General features: G+C 43.6%; 1 protein-coding gene across 23 annotated transcripts in view; it reads right to left on the bottom strand.

Moving 5' to 3' along the window:
- The window catches only part of CCDC158 (coiled-coil domain containing 158), a 1,147,529-nt gene that overhangs the window by 129,789 nt on the left and 995,261 nt on the right, over positions 1–22,479 (bottom strand). For 20 of the 23 annotated variants that reach the window (XM_033914104.1, XM_033914130.1, XM_033914150.1 and 17 more), the window contains one exon: positions 17,980–18,128. The exons of 2 other annotated variants lie outside the window; for them this stretch is intronic. In XM_033914104.1, the coding sequence (XP_033769995.1) occupies positions 17,980–18,128 (149 nt within the window). Of the gene's footprint in view, positions 1–11,489; positions 11,556–17,979; positions 18,129–22,479 lie in introns of all 23 variants that reach the window. One more of the 23 variants, XM_033914222.1, reaches the window with a different exon arrangement.

Genomic DNA, 22,479 nt, shown 5'->3' with positions numbered 1-22,479 from the left:
GCGGCAACACCTTGGTATAAAGGGGGATTAGGACTACTAAATATCAGCTGTGGCATGCGCAACATAAATGATCTCTTTAGGGGTACATCCACCTTCACCAACACCTCATTGGAGCATTCTTGTTTCCATAGAGCTTCAGTGCTTATCTTCACTCTATTTCTTCTCTTAGATCTTGGGTTTTACCCCTTCGGGTTTTGCATGGGTATGTGAAGTAGTTTTGGCAATGGGTCTGTAGATTCCATAAAATTAGTGCAACTGTCTCTCCCTTTCTACCTGTGTGTAATAACAACCAATTTCTTCCAGGTATGGAAGAACCATCCTGAACTTTCCTTTCAACGATGGCAAGCAAGGAGTATTCATGTTTTGTTGCATCTGGTTGGAGAGGTTGGGCACATTATACCCTTTTCCAGCTTCAGCAAGATTTTGGCATTCCTCCCACTGATGGTTTCACTTATATGCAAGTTCATCATTATGTTACTTCCTTGGGGCAGTCTGATCTTACCTCCTGTCGTCAGGAGCTTCTATCGACTGCCTATACGTTTGGTTCCTAGATGTAAGTTCCGCTTAAATTTCATCACAGATATTTGAAGGATGAGACCCCCCCTTGCTTGATCGTCTTCGTTTGCAGACCTCATGGTCGTAAGACCTACAGTTGGAGTTACCAGCCGATACTGTGTTATTAGCAATTAAGAAACTACCTTCTCTGAGGAAATACATGTCCTTTTGGGAACAACACTATAAACTAGTGTTGCGCCTTTATGTTTCCCCAAAGAGGGCTTTCCTTTCTCGTTTTAAGCCAACTGCTGCTTGTCTTAAATGTGGCCACTCTGAGGCCAACTTGGGGTCATATGCTTTGGTCTTGCCCCTCTGTCATGGCCTTCTGGTCTCAGATTTTTGCTTTTGCATTGGAAGATGACTGTTTGGAGCTCGCCTTTGATATTATTCGGGGTTCTTCCTGTACATCATTCCAGAAAGAGGGGCATGGCTGGCTTTCTCAGATGGACAGTTCTGGTTGCCTTGAAGTGTATACTACTCAAATGGTTAGACTCTGAGGCTCCTACCCTTTCACTCAGGAGAACACAGCTGATTACTTTGTTTCAATTCGAGCAGTCATGGGAACTTTTTTGGTCCACTATGACCCCCTTTGCCCGCAGCCAACTCCTGAACTGTTGATATTGCTTTGTGCTACTTATGCTCCTTTCTTTATGTACCATGTTTCTGTATTGCATTATTTTCTAGACCCTGAAATGGGACTTGGGTGTGTATGTGTGTATGTGGGGTGGAGTTGTTTTTATTCTCTGTTGATCACATATATAACTATGAGCCTCTGGCTATTTGTCTCATGTATATTCTGTACCTTTGCTAGACTTAGCTCAATAAACATGATTTGATATATCCAGAGAGCATAGCCAATTGTTTTCCTGAATTATAGGAAGAGTGCCCAGGGAAACCATCCTGAACTTTTCTTTGACAAATATTTGTTTAGGGTCTTTTAGGTCTAAGATGGGACAAAATCCTCCCATCTTCTTGGTATGAGAAAGTACGTGGAAAAGAATTGCTGCCCTTCCTGCCATGGAGGGATGGGTTCAGCTACATGGGCCTAGAGAAGGGCAGAGAGTTCCTCTGCAAGTATCTGCTCACATCAGGCACTGTGAACTGAAGCCCATGGAGGACAATTTGGAGGTCTTAGCTGCCAACTGAGAGGGTATTCTGTGTGAAATAATTGGAGAACTCACCAGTCAGAGATTACAAGGAGCTGCCTTTCTTGAAAATAATTCAGTCTCCCCCCTACCAGTAGGTTGTCCAGAATGGATACTTTGATGGCAGCTGTGCTATCTTGGAGTCAGTCAAAAGCTCACTCCCACTTCTGACTGGGATGTGGTACAGGTTATAACTTTTGTGGATGTTGCTGGCATTGAGTCTGGGGCTGCTTTCAAGGACAGGTAGAAGGAATAAACTTACATCTTTGAGAGTAGTAGGAATTCATTTAGGACCCAGCAGGGAACCTCCGAATAGGGGAGGACATAGAAGGAGGATCAGCAACCTTCTTCACTTGTCCCCCCAAAAGTTATCTCCCCAGTTTGTCTGCTAGCATCTGCTGAATCGCAGGTTCAAGGTCAGAGACACTCAGCCATGAGAGTCTGTGCATCCCCACATACAAAGCAGTCTGGATGCAATACCAAAAGTATCATATGTGTTCTTGGCCAGATATTTCTGGCACTCCTTTTACTTTTTGGCCAGGTGGTAAAGCTCAGCAGCATGCTCCTGTAGGAGAGTGTCTGCCCAGTCTAGCACACTATGAACCACGGACTGTAAGTAAATGCTCATGTAGAGCTGGTAGTCCTGGATGCAGGAACTAGCATCAAGGTCTGATTTTTTTATTTTTTATTTATTCAATTTTTCTATACCGTTCTCCCAGGGGAGTTCAGAACGGTTTACATGAATTTATTCAGGTACTCAAGCATTTTTCCCTGTCTGTCCCGGCGGGCTCACAATCTATCTAATGTACCTGGGGCAATGGAGGATTAAGTGACTTGCCCAGGGTCACAAGGAGCAGCGTGGGTTTGAACCCACAACCCCAGGGTGCTGAGGCTGTAGCTTTAACCACTGCACCACACACTCCCCGAAATCTTCCTCCCCAAAGAATATAAGGTTCAGTCCTCCTTGTCTGGAAAGGGGGGGGGGGGGCTGAGGCATGAGACCTGGAACTCTTTGCCCTACTGAGAGCAGATTCAACAACCAGGGAGTGATGTGACAACTTGGCCTTTATGAATCTGGGAGCCTCCTGGATCCGATACATGGAGTCCACCTTCTTTGGTATGACTTGCACAGAGAAAGGTGCTGCCCAGTTCTTCATCTGTACATCCTGGAGAACTTTGTACAATAGAACTGTCATAGCATCTCTCAGCAAAGAATCAAACTTCAAGGACTTGGAATAATTCATTTCTAGGTTCATCCTCAAATTCCAGCTTAAAGGGAATTGCATCCACAATTACCTTGACATACAGGTGAAAGAGAGGGGCTCATGTGGGAGAGGGTTCAAAGGGTATGCTATATGACCCCTCCCCAGAGAGGTAGTTCAGCTCTTCCTTAGATTCCTATGACCAGTCTGAGTTAGACTCAGTAAAATAATCCTGATGGGACTCTTGAGGATGTACCTGTCTCAGCTGTCTGGAAGGATATCCAGATCTTGGGGTTAAGTACCAAAGTGCATGCTTAGTTCTTGACTTCAAGGGAGCTTCCTCTCCTGATTTTGAAAGTTGATGTGTACAGAGAGGCACCAATACCGATGTCTGAAGAAAAGGGGGTTGGAGACCACTCCAAAGGCAAAGCATGGGTTTCAGGGTTGGAGTGGATGAGTGCTACAGCTAGTGCAAGTGCCTTCATTGCCTGAACACTTTGGAGCTGTAGAAAACTTGCTAACTCCTCCCTCAGTATGGTCTGGAAACAGTCATTAAAGACAGGCATCACTAAGGCTAGGCCCACTTTTAGTGTGGAGACAGTCTGCTGAGCTGGCAGTGTCATATTATTGAGCAAGATGAGTTTGATGGGATTAGGTGAAACATTAACTGCATGGGCTAAAGGCTGGCTTAGAGGTAGACTTCAGAGGGTGGTGGTGAACGGTACCCTCTCCAAAACGTCGGAGGTGATCAGTGGAGTGCCGCAGGGCTCGGTCTTGGGCCCGATCCTATTTAACATCTTCGTAAGGGACCTGGCTCAGGGGCTTCGAGGTAAAATTACATTATTTGCCGATGACGCCAAACTATGCAACATAGTGGGCAATAGCACAGTGCCAGACAGTATGATGCAGGACCTACTCTTACTGGAACATTGGTCCACGACTTGGCAACTATGTTTCAATGCCAAAAAGTGCAGAAATCCATGCAGATCTTACACCCTAATTGGTGAGACCTTAGCAAGGACTTCAGCAGAACGAGACTTAGGGGTAATCATTATTGAAGACATGAAGATGGCCAATCAAGTGGAGAAAGCTTCATCCAAGGCTAGACAAATGATGGGTTGTATCCGTAGAAGTTTCGTCAACCGAAAGCCAGAAGTCATAATGCCATTGTACAGATCCATGGTGAGACCTCATCTGGAATATTGTGTACAATTCTGGAGGCCACATTACCAAAAAGATGTGCTGAGAGTTGAGTCGGTTCAGCGAATGGCCACCAGGATGGTCTCAGGACTCAAGAATCTCATAGAACATAGAAACATAGAAAGATGACGGCAGAAAAGGGCTATAGCCCATCAAGTCTGCCCACCCCGTTAAGTCTGAGTGCTAATGACCTAGATCCTTGACTCGACCTCCGTAGGGATCTCCCATTTATTCTTAAAGTCAAGCATGCTGTTGGCTTCGATCACCTGCACTGGAAGCTTGTTCCAGTGATCCACCACTCTTTCCATTAAGAAATACTTTCTGGTGTCACCATTAAATTTCCCTCCTCTGAGTTTGAGCGGATGCCCTCTTGTGACCGAGGGTCCCTTGAGAAAGAAGATGTCGTCCTCCACCTCGACACATCCTGTGATGTATTTAAATGTCTCAATCATATCTCCCCTTTCCCTGCGCTCTTCCAGAGTGTAGAGCTGCAATTTGTTTAGTCTTTCTTCGTACGAGAGACCCTTGAGCCCGGAGATCATTCTAGTGGCCATCCGCTGAACCGACTCAGCTCTAAGCACATCTTTACGGTAGTGTGGTCTCCAGAATTGCACACAGTATTCCAGATGAGGTCTCACCATGGTTCTGTACAGTGGCATTAGAACTTCAGGTTTCCGGCTGATGAAGCTTCTATTGATACATCCCATCATTTGCCTTGCCTTGGATGAGGCCTTCTCCACTTGTTTGGCAGCCTTCATGTCTGCACTGATGATTACTCCCAAATCTCGTTCTTCTGAAGTCCTAGCTAATGTTTCTCCATTTAAGTATAAGTTCTGCATGGATTTCCGCTACCGAGGTGCATGACCTTACATTTCTTAGCGTTGAAGCCCAGCTGCCATGTCGAGGACCAGTTTTCTAACGTAAGCAGATCCTGCGTCATACTATCCTGCAGATTGCTTTCACCTACTATATTACATAATTTAGCGTCATTGGCGAACAATGTTACTTTACCCTGAAGCCCACTGGTCAAGTCCCTTATGAATATGTTAAAAAGGAATGGACCAAGGACCGAGCCCTGCGGCACTCCGCTGGTCACCTCCGATGTCTCAGAGAGGGTGCCGTTGACCACTACCCTCTGAAGTCTTCCACTCAGCCAATCATTGACCCATACAGTTAGTGTCTCACCTAACCACATCAATTTCATCTTGTTTAATAGTCTGCGGTGTGGGACACTGTTGAAAGCCTTACTGAAATCCAAGTACACTATGTCCAGAGACTCCCCCGAGTCAAGCTTTCCTGTTACCCAATCAAAGAAACTGATGAGATTGGATTGGCATGACCTACCCTTAGTGAACCCATGTTGACTGGGATCCCTTAGATTCCCCTCATCCAAGATCGTATCTAATTTACCTTTAAGTAGTGTTTCCATGAGTTTACACACTATTGATGTGAGACTCACTGGTCTGTAATTCGCAGCCTCTGCTCTGCAACCCTTTTTGTGCAGAGGAACGACGTTAGCTGTTTTCCAGTCCAGGGGGACTTTCCCCATACTTAGGAAGAGATTGAAGAGCATGGCTAACGGTTCCGCCAGGAAATCGCACAGCTCTCTGAGCACTCTTGGGTGCAATTTGTCTGGTCCCATGGCTTTGCTCACCTTAGGGACAGGGTCCCTTGGTGTCGAAGAGGACAATGTTGAATCTACATGTTCTCAAGACAGGTCCAATGCAGATCAGTCTCGGGGCTTACTACTAATGCCCAATGTCAAGGGACGTGGAGACTTCCTCAATGCTAGTGCACTCTCAATGTCGGATGGACCTCTGGCAGCCATTGGGGTTGGTGCTTCAAATACCAGTGTTGATGGACCGGACTTTGAGGTTCCAAAATGTTCCCTCTGTCAGGCCTGATGCAGTTTCTGTGTTATTTTCTAAATTTGTAAACAACATTTAGATAGGTCATGGTCAGGCCCCAAGCACTCCTCATATCAATTTTAGATAACACCCAATAGCACTGGGTGCATCTTTTGAAGCTGCTGGGGGGGTCTTCTAGGGCATGACAAAAGAACCGTAGCTAAATCAAAATAGTTCGCTGTAAACATCAGCTGGTGTGAACTCAAAATTTTGAAATGGGTCTTCCGTGCTTGACTTTGGTTCCAGCTGTGGACCATGCCCTGGTGCCTCACAAGTAAAAACTGAGCAGAAGTAATCATTCAGTAGTTTGGCTTTGTCCGAATCTGCTTCCACATATTTCTCGTCTGGTGTTCTAAGGCGTACTATCCCGTTTGTGTTTTTTTTCCTGTCACTAATATACCTGAAGAAGGATTTGTCCCCTTTCTTAATGTTCTTGGCTAGATTTTCTTCCACTCGAAGTTTGGCCTCCCTGACTGCTGTTTTGACCGTTGCAGACCTTGCCCTGTATTCAATGTTAGCTTCTCTTTTCCCCGTATGCTTGTATGAATGAAATGCTCTTTTTTTCTCCTTGACGAGGGACGAGACCTCATCAGTGAACCATTGGGGTTTCTTTTTTCTTTGTTGTTTATTTACCGATTTTGTGTAGTGGATAGTTGTCTCGTGTAGGGTCGATTTCAGGGTTGACCACATTGCTTCCACATTATCAGTTACATTACATTACATTAATGGCTTATATTCCGCCTGTACCTTGCAGTTCTAAGCGGATTACATCAAAAAGATAACTGGACATTTCCAGGAAGAGAAATACAATTAAAGATGTTGGACCTAGTACAACAAAAAGATAGCTGGACTTTTCCAGTAAGAGGAATACAATTAAAGGCGTAAGTTCTAAAACAATTTTGATGTGAGGATTCTAAGAGGAGAGGGGAAAAGGAAGGGGTTAGGACATTTGGGTGAATTTCTTGAATAGTAGGGTCTTGATTTCTTTGCGGAAAGCCTTGAGGTCAGTTGAAGCTGTCAGTAGGTTGGTGATGGTGGGATCCAATTTAGCTGCATGTGTTGCTAGTAAGTTGTCATACATCTTTTTGCGTTTAGTTCCTTTAAAAGGGGGGTAGGAGAAAGGGGATTGGGTTCTCCTCTGTCTGGTTGAGAGGTTCCTGTTTAGACAGTTGTTTAGGTGGGTGGGTGCCGTTCCGTTTAATGTTTTGAATAACATGCAGTATAGTTTGAATTGGATGCGGGCTTGTATTGGAAGCCAGTGTGAGTCTAGGAAGGCGTTGGTGATGTGGTCAAATTTTCCAAGGGAATAGATCATTCTGAGGGCAGTGTTCTGCACGGTCTGTAGTTGTTTTATTAGGTAGGTGGGACAAGAAAGGTAGAGGATATTGCAATAATCCATTAGACTTAGGACTAGGTATTGGACTATGAGTCTGAATTGTTCTTTTTCGAAGAATTTTCTAATTTTGCGAAGGTTGCGCATGGTGAAGAATGCTTTTTGTGTGATTTTGTTGATTTGCACCTGAAGAGTGCAACCTCTGTCTACTGTTACTCCAAGGAGTTTGAGAGTGGGTTGTATGGGATATTTGGTGGTTTTTATTTCTAGTTCAGTTATAGAAGGGGTTTTGTCATTTTCAAGCAGTAGAAATTTAGTTTTATCTGGGTTGAGCTTCAGTTTGTGTTCTGTCATCCATTTTTCCACTGCTTCTAGAGTTTTTTCTTCTTGAACCTGCAGCGTAGGATCTCCCGTATGAGGAACGGCTGGGTAAGTTGCAGCTATACTCACTCGAGGAGTGCAGAGAGAGGGGAGACATGATTGAGACGTTCAAATATGGCACAGGCCGTATCGAGGTGGAAGAAGATATCTTTTTTCTTAAAGGACCCACAGCAACAAGAGGGCATCCGTTGAAAATCAGGGGTGGGAAACTTCATGGCGACACCAGGAAGTATTTCTTCACCGAAAGGGTGGTTGATCATTGGAATGATCTTCCACTGCAGGTAATCGAGGCCAGCAGCGTGCCAGATTTTAAGAAAAAATGGGATAAGCATGTGGGATCTCTTCATGAAAGAAATTAGGGGGGTTGGTCATTAGAGTGGGCAGACTTGGTGGGCCGTGGCCCTTTTCTGCAGTCATTTTCTATGTTTCTATGTTTCTATATTAGAAGCAGGGTCCCGGTTACACAAGGGCTGACACAATAGCCCCAGAATAGAGTAGGTGTAGTCTTCTTGGTGCTGACACTTTTTGCATACCAGCAAAGCTGAAGTCTCAGTGCTGAGTGGAACAATGCTGATGCTTCTTGGCCTTCACTAATGTCTAACATCGGGGTCCCTTGGTGTCGAAGAGGACAATGTTGAATCTACATGTTCTCAAGACAGGTCCAATGCAGATCAGTCTCGGGGCTTACTACTAATGCCCAATGTCAAGGGACGTGGAGACTTCCTCAATGCTAGTGCACTCTCAATGTCGGATGGACCTCTGGCAGCCATTGGGGTTGGTGCTTCAAATACCAGTGTTGATGGACCGGACTTTGAGGTTCCAAAATGTTCCCTCTGTCAGGCCTGATGCAGTTTCTGTGTTATTTTCTAAATTTGTAAACAACATTTAGATAGGTCATGGTCAGGCCCCAAGCACTCCTCATATCAATTGTAGATAACACCCAATAGCACTGGGTGCATCTTTTGAAGCTGCTGGGGGTCTTCTAGGGCATGACAAAAGAACCGTAGCTAAATCAAAAGGCTCAACGGTGAGGCCAAAAGGGGGCTTACTTCAAATTGAGCTCATTGCTCCAGTCTAAGAGAGCCTGAGAGCCGCAAAAAACAAGAACATTTAAAAGTTGAAAACACTAAGGAAAACATGACGGGCAAAATGAGAGAAAAGAAAATAACCAAAAGGTGAAAAATACCCACACAGGAAGGCACAACTATTTGATACTAAAGCACCGAGGAGAAGATCAGTGAGACACGACCTTCTTGCTCAATGGGAAAAACAAGATTGAGGATCCTAGCTTATACATGTGCAGTGGTACCACTGCCAAAAGCCTCTTAAAGTATAGAGGGGCATAATCTAAAGGGATGTCTAAGTCCGTTTACGTCCATCTCGCAAGTCATCCAAAGTTAAAAAGAGCCTAAGACACATTTTCGAAAGAGACGCCAACTTCTTTTTACTTTCGAAAATCGTCTAATTATATGTCCTGCCGATTTGATCGTCCATGACACTAAATCGTCCATCTTTATACCACATTTCTGTCCAACTTTCTGTCCAAGTCCAAAATGCCTAGAACAAGCCCTGTTGGACGTGGGAGGGGTCTGCAAAGTGATGGACTGCACACCCAGACATGCCACCTAAATAGTGGGGTACCTTACAGGGCACTGCTGTGAACTTCACAAAAAGGGTGCCATGGCTTCTCCTCACTACAACTCCCTTATAGGTCATGGTAAGCCCCACAAACCACCTCCAGAATCCCCTAGACCCACTTATCTACCACCCCAATAGCCCTTATGGTTGCAGGAGCCACTTATATGCCAGTAAAAAAGGGTTTTGTGGGTGTATAGGGCAGTGCACATGTTTAAGTATTAATGCAGTGATTACAGGGGTTTATGGGCATGGGTCCTCCTCTCTATGGGTCCCTAACCCACCCCCAAGACGAATTAAGCTGTCTCTGGGCTGGACGACTAGGCTTTCCTATGCCAGGCGGCCAGGTGATGATGGCCTGGAGGCTGAAATTTAAAGTAGCGAATAAAATTATGGGGGTGGGGGAGTTGGTGATCACTGGGGTAGTGTGTGGGGATCTGTGTTATGTGTTTGCAGTACTTATCTGGTGACTTTAGGTGGGTTTTTGTGACTTAGACCATGTTTTACATGGTCTAAGTCCCAACGTCCAAGTTCCGTCGATCCTGGGCTGTATAACTTTCAGTTATACATGCTGTACGACTAAGTCTAAGCCAGCCCACATCCCGCCCAAATCCCGCCTTCGACATGCCTCCCAAAACGCCCCGTTTAGCTTTAGACGTTGAGCGGGACTATGAAGGCCTAGGTCGTTTAGAAATACGTCCAAAACCCGTTTTTATTTTCGGTGCTTGGACGTTTTTGAGAAATGTTCATCCAAGTGCCGACTTAGGCTAGTTTTTGGACATTTTTCTCTTTCGATTATGAGCCCCCTAGAGCTTTGGGCAATGTCTTGGTCCTCAGAGAACAGTATTTTGATGACAAAGCACGATATTTGGGGGGGGGGGGTATTAAACTGGGCTACTTCTGCTTTATAAGGTAGGCATTCATCCCTAGGAATTCAACAACTGCAGCAAGGTGAGATAGATGTTAAGTCCCTTTACAAAAAGACTAAATCAGATCTCACCATTTCAGTCCCCAAATTGGGAACAGAAATAATTTCCACCAGTCCTTGTCCCAGGCCTTCAAAAACCACCAATGTTCACGCCATTGATTTAATGCTCCAGTGCTTGAAGTAGAGCTCTATGTTGAAAATCAATGAAAAAAAACATGGAATAAACCTGCCCAATAAAAAAGAATCAGGGTGAGGATATAAAAAAATGAACTGACTTGACTGGATGCTCCCAAGTGGCTGAGCATATTTATTGACCTCTGCATTAGAATTAATTTTCAACTAAGTAAATGGCAGAGAAAACGAAGGGGAAGTGGAGCTATATGTACCTAATTTAGGGCTAGTATCCTTAGAACCCCCAATGACAGAACCCATGCAGATTGCTAGATGTCAACAGTGGCGACCCCTGAGGAAAAGAAGCACTGCTGATACCTGACTTTTTGAAAATCAGCACAATCCACAGAGCCGCTGAAAGGGCACACTGTATAGACAGTGATTCTACATTCAGAAGCAAAAGACCAGGCTTCCAAAGTGAAACAGGAATGTCCACAAAATACAAGTGGAGCCAGTCCTTGGAACCAGGAGTTGAAATGCACAATACTTTATTCCAAATACACAAAAATAAACAAACAGGCACTGGAACCTAGACCCAACACGGCCATGTTTTGGCAATATAAGGGGTCCTTTGGAGGAACAGAAATCCAATATATAGAATAAGAATAAAAACGACACAGCATTAATAAAAATATCAAAACATCACATCAATGATGAAATAAAAACATCACATCAAAATTAAAAATAAAAACATAGAAACAGTCTTAATATAAAAGCCGTTGTAAAATAAAAACATTAATAATGCATAACATTTATGATAATATCAAAACATCAATGAAGTAATAATAACATGACACTAAAATAGAAAATCAATTGAAAATAGAGACAGTTTTGATGTAAAAGCCATTGTGAACTAGAACTATCAAAAATGCACATTAGCAAACAAATAATAACTTCAAATTTTTGACAATCAGATGAGTTAAGTGAGAATGGAAGTAAACATAAAAATAAACAAATAGCCCAAGTAAGATGCACCAAAGTGAATAGAAAATCTGCGTAACGCTTAAACATAAGTATCAAAAATTAACTTACAGTCACTACCTTGTCATGGTGAACTGTCTTGAAAAAAAACCTAAATGATCAGAATAGCGAAAACACCTACAGGGGGCAGACAAGCATAAAAACAATCTTTAAAAAGTAAATGGAACACTATGAATAGGGCCATATAGTAAAGCTGATCTGTTTTTTCTGCAACACTGCAAATGGTTGCTACAAAATGATAAACAAAGCCCGTTCATTGCCTAATTTCGAGATAGCAAGTCACATCAAAATCTTGGGAGTTACTCTAGACTGACACCTAGGGCCTGATTCTCTAAAAGTGCGTCCCGATTTTAGGCAGCTGTAGGCGTCCTACAGCTGTCTAATCAGCCAATCGGGATGCAAGTTTTTTTAAAAAAATGCTCCCCAGGCAGGCCGCCTATATTGAAGGCGAGGCCCGCAAGACACCTAGGCCCTGATTCTGAATAGGACGCCCAGGAGAGGCGTCCTATTCAGAATCGGCCTAAACTAAACCCCGATTCTGTAACCGGCGTCCATGTTACAGACGCGGGTTAGAGAAACGGGTTAGATTAGACACGGCCCGCTACACTTATCGCAGCAAGGGATCTCTCTGCCGCTATAAGTATAGCGGGCCACGGCCCCCTGACCAGGAGGGTGCCCAAACCCTCTGCCCGTAGACGCACCCCCCCCCCGACTGCCCCCCCGACACTACCGATCCCCCCCCCCGACAATATCGATAGCTGGCAGGAGGGTGCCCAATCCCTCCTGCCCGAAGACGCACCCCCCCGGCGCTAACCCCCCCCAAACCTCCATTCCACCAAACCTGTTCTTAGAAGGGTCTTGCACGTCTTGAGCCGGCAGGCACGCCTCTTCTCGTCGAAATGAAGCGGGCCCGCCCCTTCCCGGCCCATCCCGCCGAAGCCTAAGGCCTGATTGGCCCAGGCTCTTGAAGCCTGGACCAATCAGGCCTTAGGCATAGTGGGTCCGCCCATCCCCACTAAGTCTAAGGTCTGATTGGCCAATCAGGCCTTAGATTAAGTGGGGATGGGCGGACCCGCTATGCCTAAGGCCTGATTGGTCCAGGCTTCTAGAGCCTGGGCCAATCAGGCCTTAGGCTTCGGCGGGATGGGCCGGGAAGGGGCGGGCCCGCTTCATTTCGACGAGACGAGGCATGCCTGCCGGCTCAAGACGTGCAAGACCCTTCTAAGAACAGGTTTGGTGGAGTGGAGGTTTGGGGGGGGTTAGCGCCGGGGGAGTGCGTCTTCGGGCAGAGGGTTTGGGCACCCTCCTGGTCAGTGGGCCGCGGCCCGCTATACTTATAGCGTCAGAGAGATCCCTTGCCGCGATAAGTATAGCGGCCGCGTCTACTTACAATGTAGGCCAGCATTTTGCTGGCCTACATTTTAAGCTTCTCCTCTACTAGGGAGACGCGTAGGGCCGCCTAGGTTCAGCCTAAGGCCCGCCTAAGGCCCTTAGACGAGCTTAGGCATCTTGCGGGTCTCCCTAGGCTCCCGGAGGTGCCTTCAGGCTTGCCTGGGGAGCATTTTTTTAAAAAAAATGTGCATCCCAATTGGCTGATTAGACAGCTGTAGGACGCCTAAAATCGGGATGCACTTTAGAGAATCAGGGCCCTAATGTTCGAGAAACACACTGACCAACTGACTAAAAAATGCTTCGCTATTTTATGGAAAGTAAGAACCATAAAAAAATATTTTGACTTGGAGTCCTTTAGGATACTAGTTCAATCTACCATCCTATCTATCTTAGACTATTGTAATATCATATACCTAGGGTCAACCAAGAAAATATTGCTAAGACTTCAAAATGCGGCTGTTCGTCTGATCTTTGGATTAAAAAAGTTTGACCATGTAAGCCCTTTTTACATGCAACTTCATTGGCTCCCTTTCAAAACAGAGTTACGTATTTGGCTGCATTTGTTATAAAGCACTATTCGGACTACTACCATTATTCTTATCCACCCACGTAAAATTATTCTCATCAAATAAGAACACAAGAAACTCGGGTATGTTTAAGTACCCCACTCTGAAAGCCTGTCGTTTTAAAAGTTTCTTAGACAAAACTCTGGCTTTTCAAGCGGGGAAAATGAACTCTTGGCTGTGTCCTCTAAATTGTCCAATCCCAATCTTACCTTGAGTTCAGAAAATCGATAAAAACCTATTTGTTTGGTAAATTTATGTGATGATTTTACATTATATTACATTGTACTGCATCATATTGTATTTCACTGTATTGTATTCCACTGAATTCTACTGTATTTTGTGTCTTCGCTGATATGTCTCAGTTCTCTTGCTGTGAACCGCACGAAACTTCCGGTTGGGCGTTATATAAGAAAATTAATTATTATTAATATTAATATTGCTAGCTGCACTGTTACAAACCTGAACATATTAGTATTAAAAAGCTCGTTACTTACTTTAATGTGAAGGCCCGAAGCAACTTTATGATAGTCAACTAGAAAGCTGAATGAAAGGACAACTGCTGAGTAACAGCCTGCTTATAAAGAGACTATAAGCTGACGTAGCCCTAACTGTAGTTGAATCGAAGACGGCCATATAAGTGACGTCAGAATCAGGGCAGGCTGTCAGTAATGATGTATAAGTATAAATTGATAAAATGTGCTGCAAACCCGTATATTTGATTAAAAGAAAACAAAAAAGTGTGTATCAAAATACTTAAGAATAGATTAACAGCACAATTAAATAACTGTACGCTTTAAGTGCTAATAGAAAAAATAATACGCAGGATATAAAAGGATGTAAAACATTAGGATTACATTAATTTATGCACAGAAATAAATACAATTTACAAACAATATAGATAATTAAAGCATTAAAACTGTCTTGATGTATTTGAATATAGTCAGCCCAATGGAAATATATATATTTTTGTATATTCAAGCCCATTGTAATAATTACATGAATGAAATGTGATCCCAAATGGAACATTGCATCAAATGTAGATACAGATTTAAATAACAAGTTAGACATTTTAATAAAGCCATAATTCACAATAAGAATATTGTGATACAGCTTATCATGAAAATATTAATGTCAGATTCATATTTTAATTTTAAATAGACATTTTATAATAGTGAACAGATGTTTGTGAACCAATTTGTACTATTATCAAATAATCCTCATGATCTTATAAGGATACAAGTTCTAAATCTTGATTTAGGCCATAGGGACTTACAGTATTAAGTTCAAAAATAATTCATTGTTCTTGACGTAATAATGCCTGGTCCCTATTGCCATCTCTCTATTTTGATTCCTGTACTTTAAAAACAAAGAACTGTAGGTTTTTAATTTCATGCTCAAAAGTAATCCAATGGCTTACCAATGGGGCTGATCTAACTTGCCTCAAAATGCACTTCTGTGTTCAATTATTCTTGTTTGTATTTGTCTTTTGGTCTTGCCCACATAAAGCATATTGCATGGACAAATGATTATGTAAATTACATGATCACTGCAGTTACTAGAAAAATTTAGTTGATTTTTTTCTTAGTTTTTGGATGTATAAAAGTTGAAATTGACATAGTGTGACGACAAGTGGAACATGTATTACAAGTGGAATGTCCCGTGTGGACAATAGTTTTAACTTTTCTTGCTGGTAAGGTAGATGGAACCAGTTTTTTATGCAAATTTTCTCCTCTGGAAAAGGCTATGGTAGATTTTTTCCATGGAAGCATAGATGTAATTCTAGTATATGCCAATGTTGTTTCAATATTCTACTTATGTCTTGTGACAATATTGAGTACTTAGACAACAAATTTTATCTGGGATTTTGTGATTTCTTTGTCCGGTCTGCAAGAGATCTTCTCTATGTTTTGTTTTGGCTTTCCTATATCCAGCATTGATGTCATAACTGGGATAACATCTACTATTGAATCTTTTTGCCATGCCTGCTCAAATTCTGGAAAATTTGTGCAAAGCCTCCGGAGTCTCAAAAACTGGCAGCATACAAGTTCTTTTTCAGCTGTGTTTGGTGAAAACTGGTGTAATGTAAAAAATTATTCTTGTCTGTAGGTTTTCTGTAAATGATAGACGTAAAGCGGTATTTTTCTTTTTTTAAAAGTATATCCAAAAATAAGATTTGTTCTGAATGATATTCCATTTTGAACTTCAAATGAAGGTCACAATTATTCAACCAATTAAGAAAAGATTGTAGATGATGTTCCATACTTCTCCACAAAATAAAAATATCATCAATGTATCTCTTGTATAGTCTTATTTCCAATGAAAACTCGTGTTCTTTCAGGTATATTCTTTCAAATTCTCCAATGTATAAGTTGGCAATATCAGGTGCCTTAGAAGCACCCATTGCTGTACCTTTGATCTGTAAATAGAATTTATCCTCACAACAGAAATAGTTGCATGTAAGTGCTATGGTTGCCAAACTATTAATAAACCTATTGGGTATCTGTAAATGCCCTTCTCTGTTTTGTAGAACTTTGTCTATAATATTTAAAGTCTCCAATTGCGGTATGCTTGTATAAAGTGACTCTACCATGATTCCCCGAAAATAAGACCTACCCCGAAAATAAGCCCTAGCATGATTTTCGGCGTAGGTCTTAATATAAGCCCTAACCCCGTAAATAAGACCTAGTTGTTGACAGCCACGCTTCCCCCCTCCCTGCCAAACTGCCGAACTCCCGCTGACATCCATCCTTCCTTCCCATCCAAACCCCACTGACTGCGAACCATAAATACCTTCCTGCAGAGCAGCGTCGGGCCAGCAGCACTCTAAACAGGCTGCTTCGTGGGATTCTTGCTGGGAAATTCCCTCTGCCGCTTCACCAATGTCATCAGTAACATGGCACACAGAAGGCCCCAGCAAGAAGGCCGTGAAGCAGCCTGTTTAGAGTGCTGCTGGCCTGACACTGCTCTGCAGGAAGGTATTTATGGCTTGCGGTCGGCGGGGTTCAGATTGGAGGGAAGGATGGAGAGTCAGCGGGGGTTCGGCTGCGCAATGGGGATGGGGGCTCAAGGATTCTGCTGCACAAGGGATGGGAGGGAGGGAAGGACAGAAGCTGGGCAAGGGTTCTGCTGCACAGGGGGATGGGAGGGATGGAAGGATAGAAATATGCTGCAGAGGGAAGGCACAAGGGGATGGGGAGAGGGGAGGAAAGATATTGGACATGTGGGGAGAGAAAGGAAAGAGGAAGAATTGGGGTGAAGGAGAGGAAGGGAGAGATGATTATGTACAGGCAAAAAAAAGCCCTACCCGAAAATAAGACCTAGTGCGTTTTTTGAGCCCCACATGAATATAAGATACTGTCTTATTTTCAGGGAAATACGGTATATCCAGAGTTACTAAGTTAATGTTATCTAATTCATCATCAAAATCTTCTAGAATGTTAATCATAGGCAATGAGTCTCTAATATAGGACTCTATCTATGGGACAAATGGTTTTAAGAAAAAGTCTACAAAATCTGATAAAGGTTCCAAAATTGAGCCATTTCCTATAATCAGTACATTATGGTCTGATCATAAATATTCAGCATGGAGTGACCCAGCATGTACTCTGTATTTGATGTTATAATTAGAACTTCACAGGCTGACATCTCCTTGAAAAGGATTGACAGTGTACTATTGTGGACTATGTTCCAAGTACCAACCTTATGGACATTATCACACCGAATCAGTCTTAGATTAGTCCATTGTTCCCTCTAAGTTGAGGGGGAGTCTTCCACCTGCATAGCTGCCAGTAGGGGTAGTGCTTCAATATTGTGTTTTCAATTGCTAGAGACAGGCATATTCCCTGGAGTCCTGTAAAGTTTACCTTGTCTATCACTGTTGAAAATATGATAGCAAAACAGTACCCCCACTGGTAGGACTGTAGATGGAGGACTCTGGCTGAGCTTAGAGCAGGGATCTCAAAGTCCCTCCTCAAGGGCCAGAATCCAGTTGGGTTTTCAGGATTTCCCCAATGAATATGCATTGAAAGCAGTGCATGCACATAGATCTCATGCATATTCATTGGGCAAATCTTGAAAACCCGACTGGATTGCGGCCCTCAAGGAGGGACTTTGAGACCCCTGGCTTAGAGGGAACAGTGGTGAAGACTGAAGTTCAGTAATCCAAGAAACTGTACCCTTGGAAATGTATATTTGGGATACTGGGCTTGATGGACTTTCAGTCTATCCCAGTATAGCAATTCTTATGTTCTTAGCAGGGTCCCAAAATGTTCCTTTGCTTTGAGTTTGAGAAAAATTTTGAATTCTTTGCTTGTATTCTATGCTGAATAATAAGTGAGTGATGTAATAGAAAATGGATTAAGTTGGCCATTTGAGTAAGTAGGCATTCTCATTTTTGCTTGGGGAGAACTCTAAATGGTTCTGCCCATGGGCATAATGTACCACAGGCCTTATTTTCAAAGAGAATCCACTGGGAGAAGGTTTCCCTTTAAAAATTAGCTTGCAATTTTAGCTGCAGATCTTCAACCCCTGTGGCCATTCTAAAATTACCCCCGTAAAAGAATAAACCAGAGAAATTTACTTACATTGATCTATACGAGCTTGATGATGCCTCTTCTTTTCTATACCCATCATCACTCTGCTTGGTGAGATGAGTAGGGGAAATTTTCAATTGCTGTATAAGTGGTTTAAAATTAAGCAGATCCTCCTTTTTCACTTTAGTCTTTACAACTCCCTAAATTTTACAAAATTAATATCTGTTATAGCATACATAAACAAACAGAACAACAGTCATTTTGCTATATGCTCTGATATAGGGTTACCAGATTTTCCCGAAGGAAAATCCGGACCCATGGCCATGTCCCAGGCCCGCCCAGTTTCACCTGTGTCATGCCCTGTTCCACACCCCCCCCTAGATGGTATCCGCGCATTCGCAGAAGTGATGTGATGACATCACCGCATTACATCCACGCATGCACAGATGACCCTCCCAATGTGATTTTTCATAGGAAGCTTTTTAGAACCCGGACAAAGTGCAGGGTTTAGAAAAGCCATCCAGAACCCCGGACATGTCCTTGAAAAGGAGAATATGTCCGGGGAAATCCAGACGTCTGGTAACCCTACTCTGATTATGTGAACTAATTAAACAATGCAGCGATTCATATTTTATATCAGGTCTGCACAACTCCGGTCCTCGAGGTCCGAATCCAGTTGGGTTTTCGGGATTTCCCCAGTGAATTTGCATGAGATCTATTTGCCTGCACTGCTTCCATTGTATGTATATTGATCTCATGCATATTCATTTGGGAAATCCTGAAAACTTGGCCTGGCAAGGGCTGAAGTTGTGCAGGCCTGCTTTATATGGTGTTTGAATGCATAGAACAGTGTTTTATATTAGGCTTTTACAAATTTGTGTGGGAGCATTTTGTATGTACATACAAAGTAGGCAAACAAACACAGGAGCAGAGTTTCAGCCAGTTTAGTCATTAAACAGTGTTGGCACTTATCTATGTCTGAATATTCAATATTATCCATATAGGTAGTGGTGATGAATATGTTGATTGAACAGTGATGGCAGTGGTGTAATAAGAGGGCAGACTGCTCTGGGCACTGTCTTGGTGGGGGCACTAGCTCTCCTTCTCTCCAACCCCACACTTCCCCACCCTTCCCCCGCCACGCAAGTGCCTTTCCTTCCCCTCCACCCCCACCATACCTATAGCTCTTCCCTGATATGAACAGCATCTCCAACTCTCTGCTCACGCCGGCCTCAGTTCTCCCTTTGACATCACTTCGTGTTCACAGGACCAGAAAAGTACAGTTACCGGTACTTATCGTAACAGGTGTTATTCAGGGACAGCAGGCAGCTATTTTCAACATGTGGGGTGACGTCATCCACGGAGCCCCGATGCGGACAGTTTCGCAAGCTGATTTGCTTGCAGAACTTAGAAAGTTTGCGACTGCCACACTGCGCATACGTGAGTGCCTTCCCGCACACTCAAGGGCGCGCGTCTCCTCAGTTCAGATAGCTAGCAGAGAAGCCAACCAGGGGAGGTGGGTGGGTTGTGAGAATAGCTGCCTGCTGTCCCTGGATAATACCTGTTATGGTATGTAACTGTGCTTTATCCCAGGACAAGCAGGCAGCCTATTCTCAACATGAGGGTGACCTCCAAACTAACCAGAATGGGATGGTGGGAGTGTTGGCAATTCAGGAGAATAAATTTTGTAATACTGCCTGGCCGAAATGGCCATCCCGTCTGGAAAAAGCATCCAGACAATAATGAGAGGTGAAAGTATGAACCAAGGACCAAGTGGCAGCTTTGCAGATTTCCTCAATAGGAGTAGATCTAAGGCAAGCTACTGATGATGCAATGGCTCTGATTTTATGGGCTGTGACTCGACTCTGTAGATGCAGTCCAGCCTGAGCATAGCAGAAAGAGATGCAAGCCGCTTACCAGTTGGAGATTGTGCACTTGGAAATTGGATGTCCCAACTTGTTTGGATCGAAGGAAACAAAAAGTTGAGTGCATTGCAAGTAAAAAGCCAAAGCACGCTTACAGTCCAGAGTAAGAAGAGCTGTTTCTCCAGGATGAGAATGAGGCTTTGGAAAAAACACTGGAAGTACAATTGATTGGTTGAGATGAAATTCTGAAACTACTTTAGGTAAGAATTTAGGATGAGTACAGAGGACCACCTTGTCATAATTGAATACTGTGAAAGGTGGGTTCGCTACTAAAGCTTGTAGCTCGCTGACTCTGTGAGCAGACATAAGAGCAATGAGAAAAATCACTTTCCAAGTGAGATATTTAAGATGAAGCCAAATCCATTGGTTTAAAAGGAGGCTTCATCAATTGAGCAAGAACAACATTGAGATCCCAAAACACTGGAGGAGTTTTGAGAGGTGGTTTGACATTGAAAAGTCCTTTCATAAATCTGGAAACCACAGGATGAGCAGAGAGGGGTTTCCCTTCGATAGGCTGATGAAAAGCAGCAATTGCACTGAGGTGGACTCGAATTGAAATGGATTTGAGGCCTGATTGAGAAAAATGGAACTGGTAATCCAAAACTGAAGACAAGGAGGTAGAATGAGGCAACTTGTAGTGAATGGTGCACCAAGAAGAAAATCTAGTCCATTTCTGATTGTAGCATTGTCTAGTGGTAGGCTTTCTGGAAGTCTCTAAAATGTCCTTTAAAGATTGAGAAAACTGTAGAGTGGCAGTTAGGTTGAGAGGTACCAAGCTGTCAGGTGTAGAGACTGTAGGTTGGGATGAAGTAGAGACCCCTGACTCTGTGTCAGCAGAGAGGGAAAAACTGGTAGAAGTAGAGGCTCCCTGATGCTGAGTTGAAGTAGAAGGGAGAACCAGGGTTGTCTGGGCTACCAAGGAGCTATCAGAATCATGGTGGCATGTTCCTGTTTGAGTCTGACAAGAGTCTTGAGAATCAGAGGAAATGGAAGGAATGCATAGAGAAACTGATTCGTCCATTTCAAAAGGAAAGCATCTGCCTCGAGGTGATGAGAAGAGTATATCCTTGAGCAGAATTGAGGAAGTTTGTTGTTGTGGGGTGATGCAAAGAGATCTTTCTGAGGAGTTCCCCACTGAGAAAAGAGGCGAGGAATTGAATGTCCATTCGTGAGGTTGCAGAAGACGACTCAATTTGTCCGCCAGACAGTTTTTCTCTCCTTGAATGTAGACTGCTTTCAGGAAGGTGTTGTGATGGATTGGCCAGGTCCACACCTTTTGAGCTTCCTGCAAAAGAGGGAGAGATCCTGTTCCTCCCTGCTTGTTGACGTAGTACATGGCTACTTGGTTGTCTGTCCGAATGAGGACTACCTGGTCATGAAGAAGATGCTGAAAAGCTTTGAGAGCATTGAAAATCACTCTAAGTTCCACTGAGAAGGCAGTGACCCATGAAGAAAGCTCAAATGCATCATAGGAAGATTGAAGGAGATGCAGGTGTAGTTGATTCAGAGTAATAATGGTATTCTGAAAACCTGTAAGACGGTGTTGAGGAACATACTTGAAATAAGTAGGCAGTGTGTCACCCAAATGCTTGAAATAAGAAATGAAGATAAAATTGTAATTCAAAACCCTGGTTGCCATCAGAGAATTCTGATACAAATGGCAACTAAACTTGTCCATGGTCCTGCTTTCTCTTCCAGAAGGGACAGTGGCATAAACCTTGAAAGGGTTGTTCCTTTTCAAAGAGGACTCCACGAGAAGGGACTGATATGATAATTGAGACTTCTCGAAGATCTATACCGCCAAAGTGTTTCTCCCCTGAACTCGACGACGCTTGCGGATTCAAGGTTGAAGGGTAGCACAGCGAGTACACGACTTCGGATGATGGTCAAGTCCCAAACACTGAATACACCACCTATATGGGTCAGTGAGGGAGATCACGCGCTGGCAACGGCTACACTTCTTGAAGCCTGTGACCGGTTTGAACATAGATAGAAAGATGGCCTCAGCATAATCAAAACTCACCAGTGGAGGCCACAAAGCAGGCCCGCCATGACAAAAGAAATATAAAGTCTTTTTTTTTTAGATGAAAAATACGCAAAAACACAGCAACACTGAAAAATAACAACACATGAGCCGCGGTGAGAGAAGGCACAAAGTTTAGAACTGAGTCTAGTGCAGAGCATCAAAAACAAGACTTCTCGGCTCCGCAGAAAACAGAGAACTTGCACTCGTGCATATGCGTTGCAGCAGTCGCGAACTTTCTAAGTTCTGCAAGCAAATCAGCTTGCGAAGCTGTCCGCATCGGGCTCCGTGGATGATGTCACCCCACATGTTGAGAATAGGCTGCCTGTCCTGGGATAATGATGTCATAGGGAGAGCAGAGGCCGGTGCGGGCAGCAAGTTAGAAATGCTGCTCAAACCAGGAAACTTAAAGATGTATGGGGGAAGGAGCACATGCATGCACAGTAGGTGGGAAAAGAGCGGAGGAGAGGTCAGGAGAGCGCCACCTTCCTGAGCGCCTCCCACCCTTGCTACACCACTGCAATTCTATAAGTGTGTCTATATCTAGTTGCCTGTATGGCATCTACCTTCCTTTGCAGAGTACTAATGTAATAATGTATATAC

This window comes from Geotrypetes seraphini, chromosome 1 (genome assembly GCF_902459505.1).
Source record: "Geotrypetes seraphini chromosome 1, aGeoSer1.1, whole genome shotgun sequence".
Lineage (NCBI taxonomy): Eukaryota > Metazoa > Chordata > Amphibia > Gymnophiona > Dermophiidae > Geotrypetes > Geotrypetes seraphini.
Note: the sequence above shows the minus strand (reverse complement) of the source record. Positions and strands in the feature narration are given on the sequence as shown.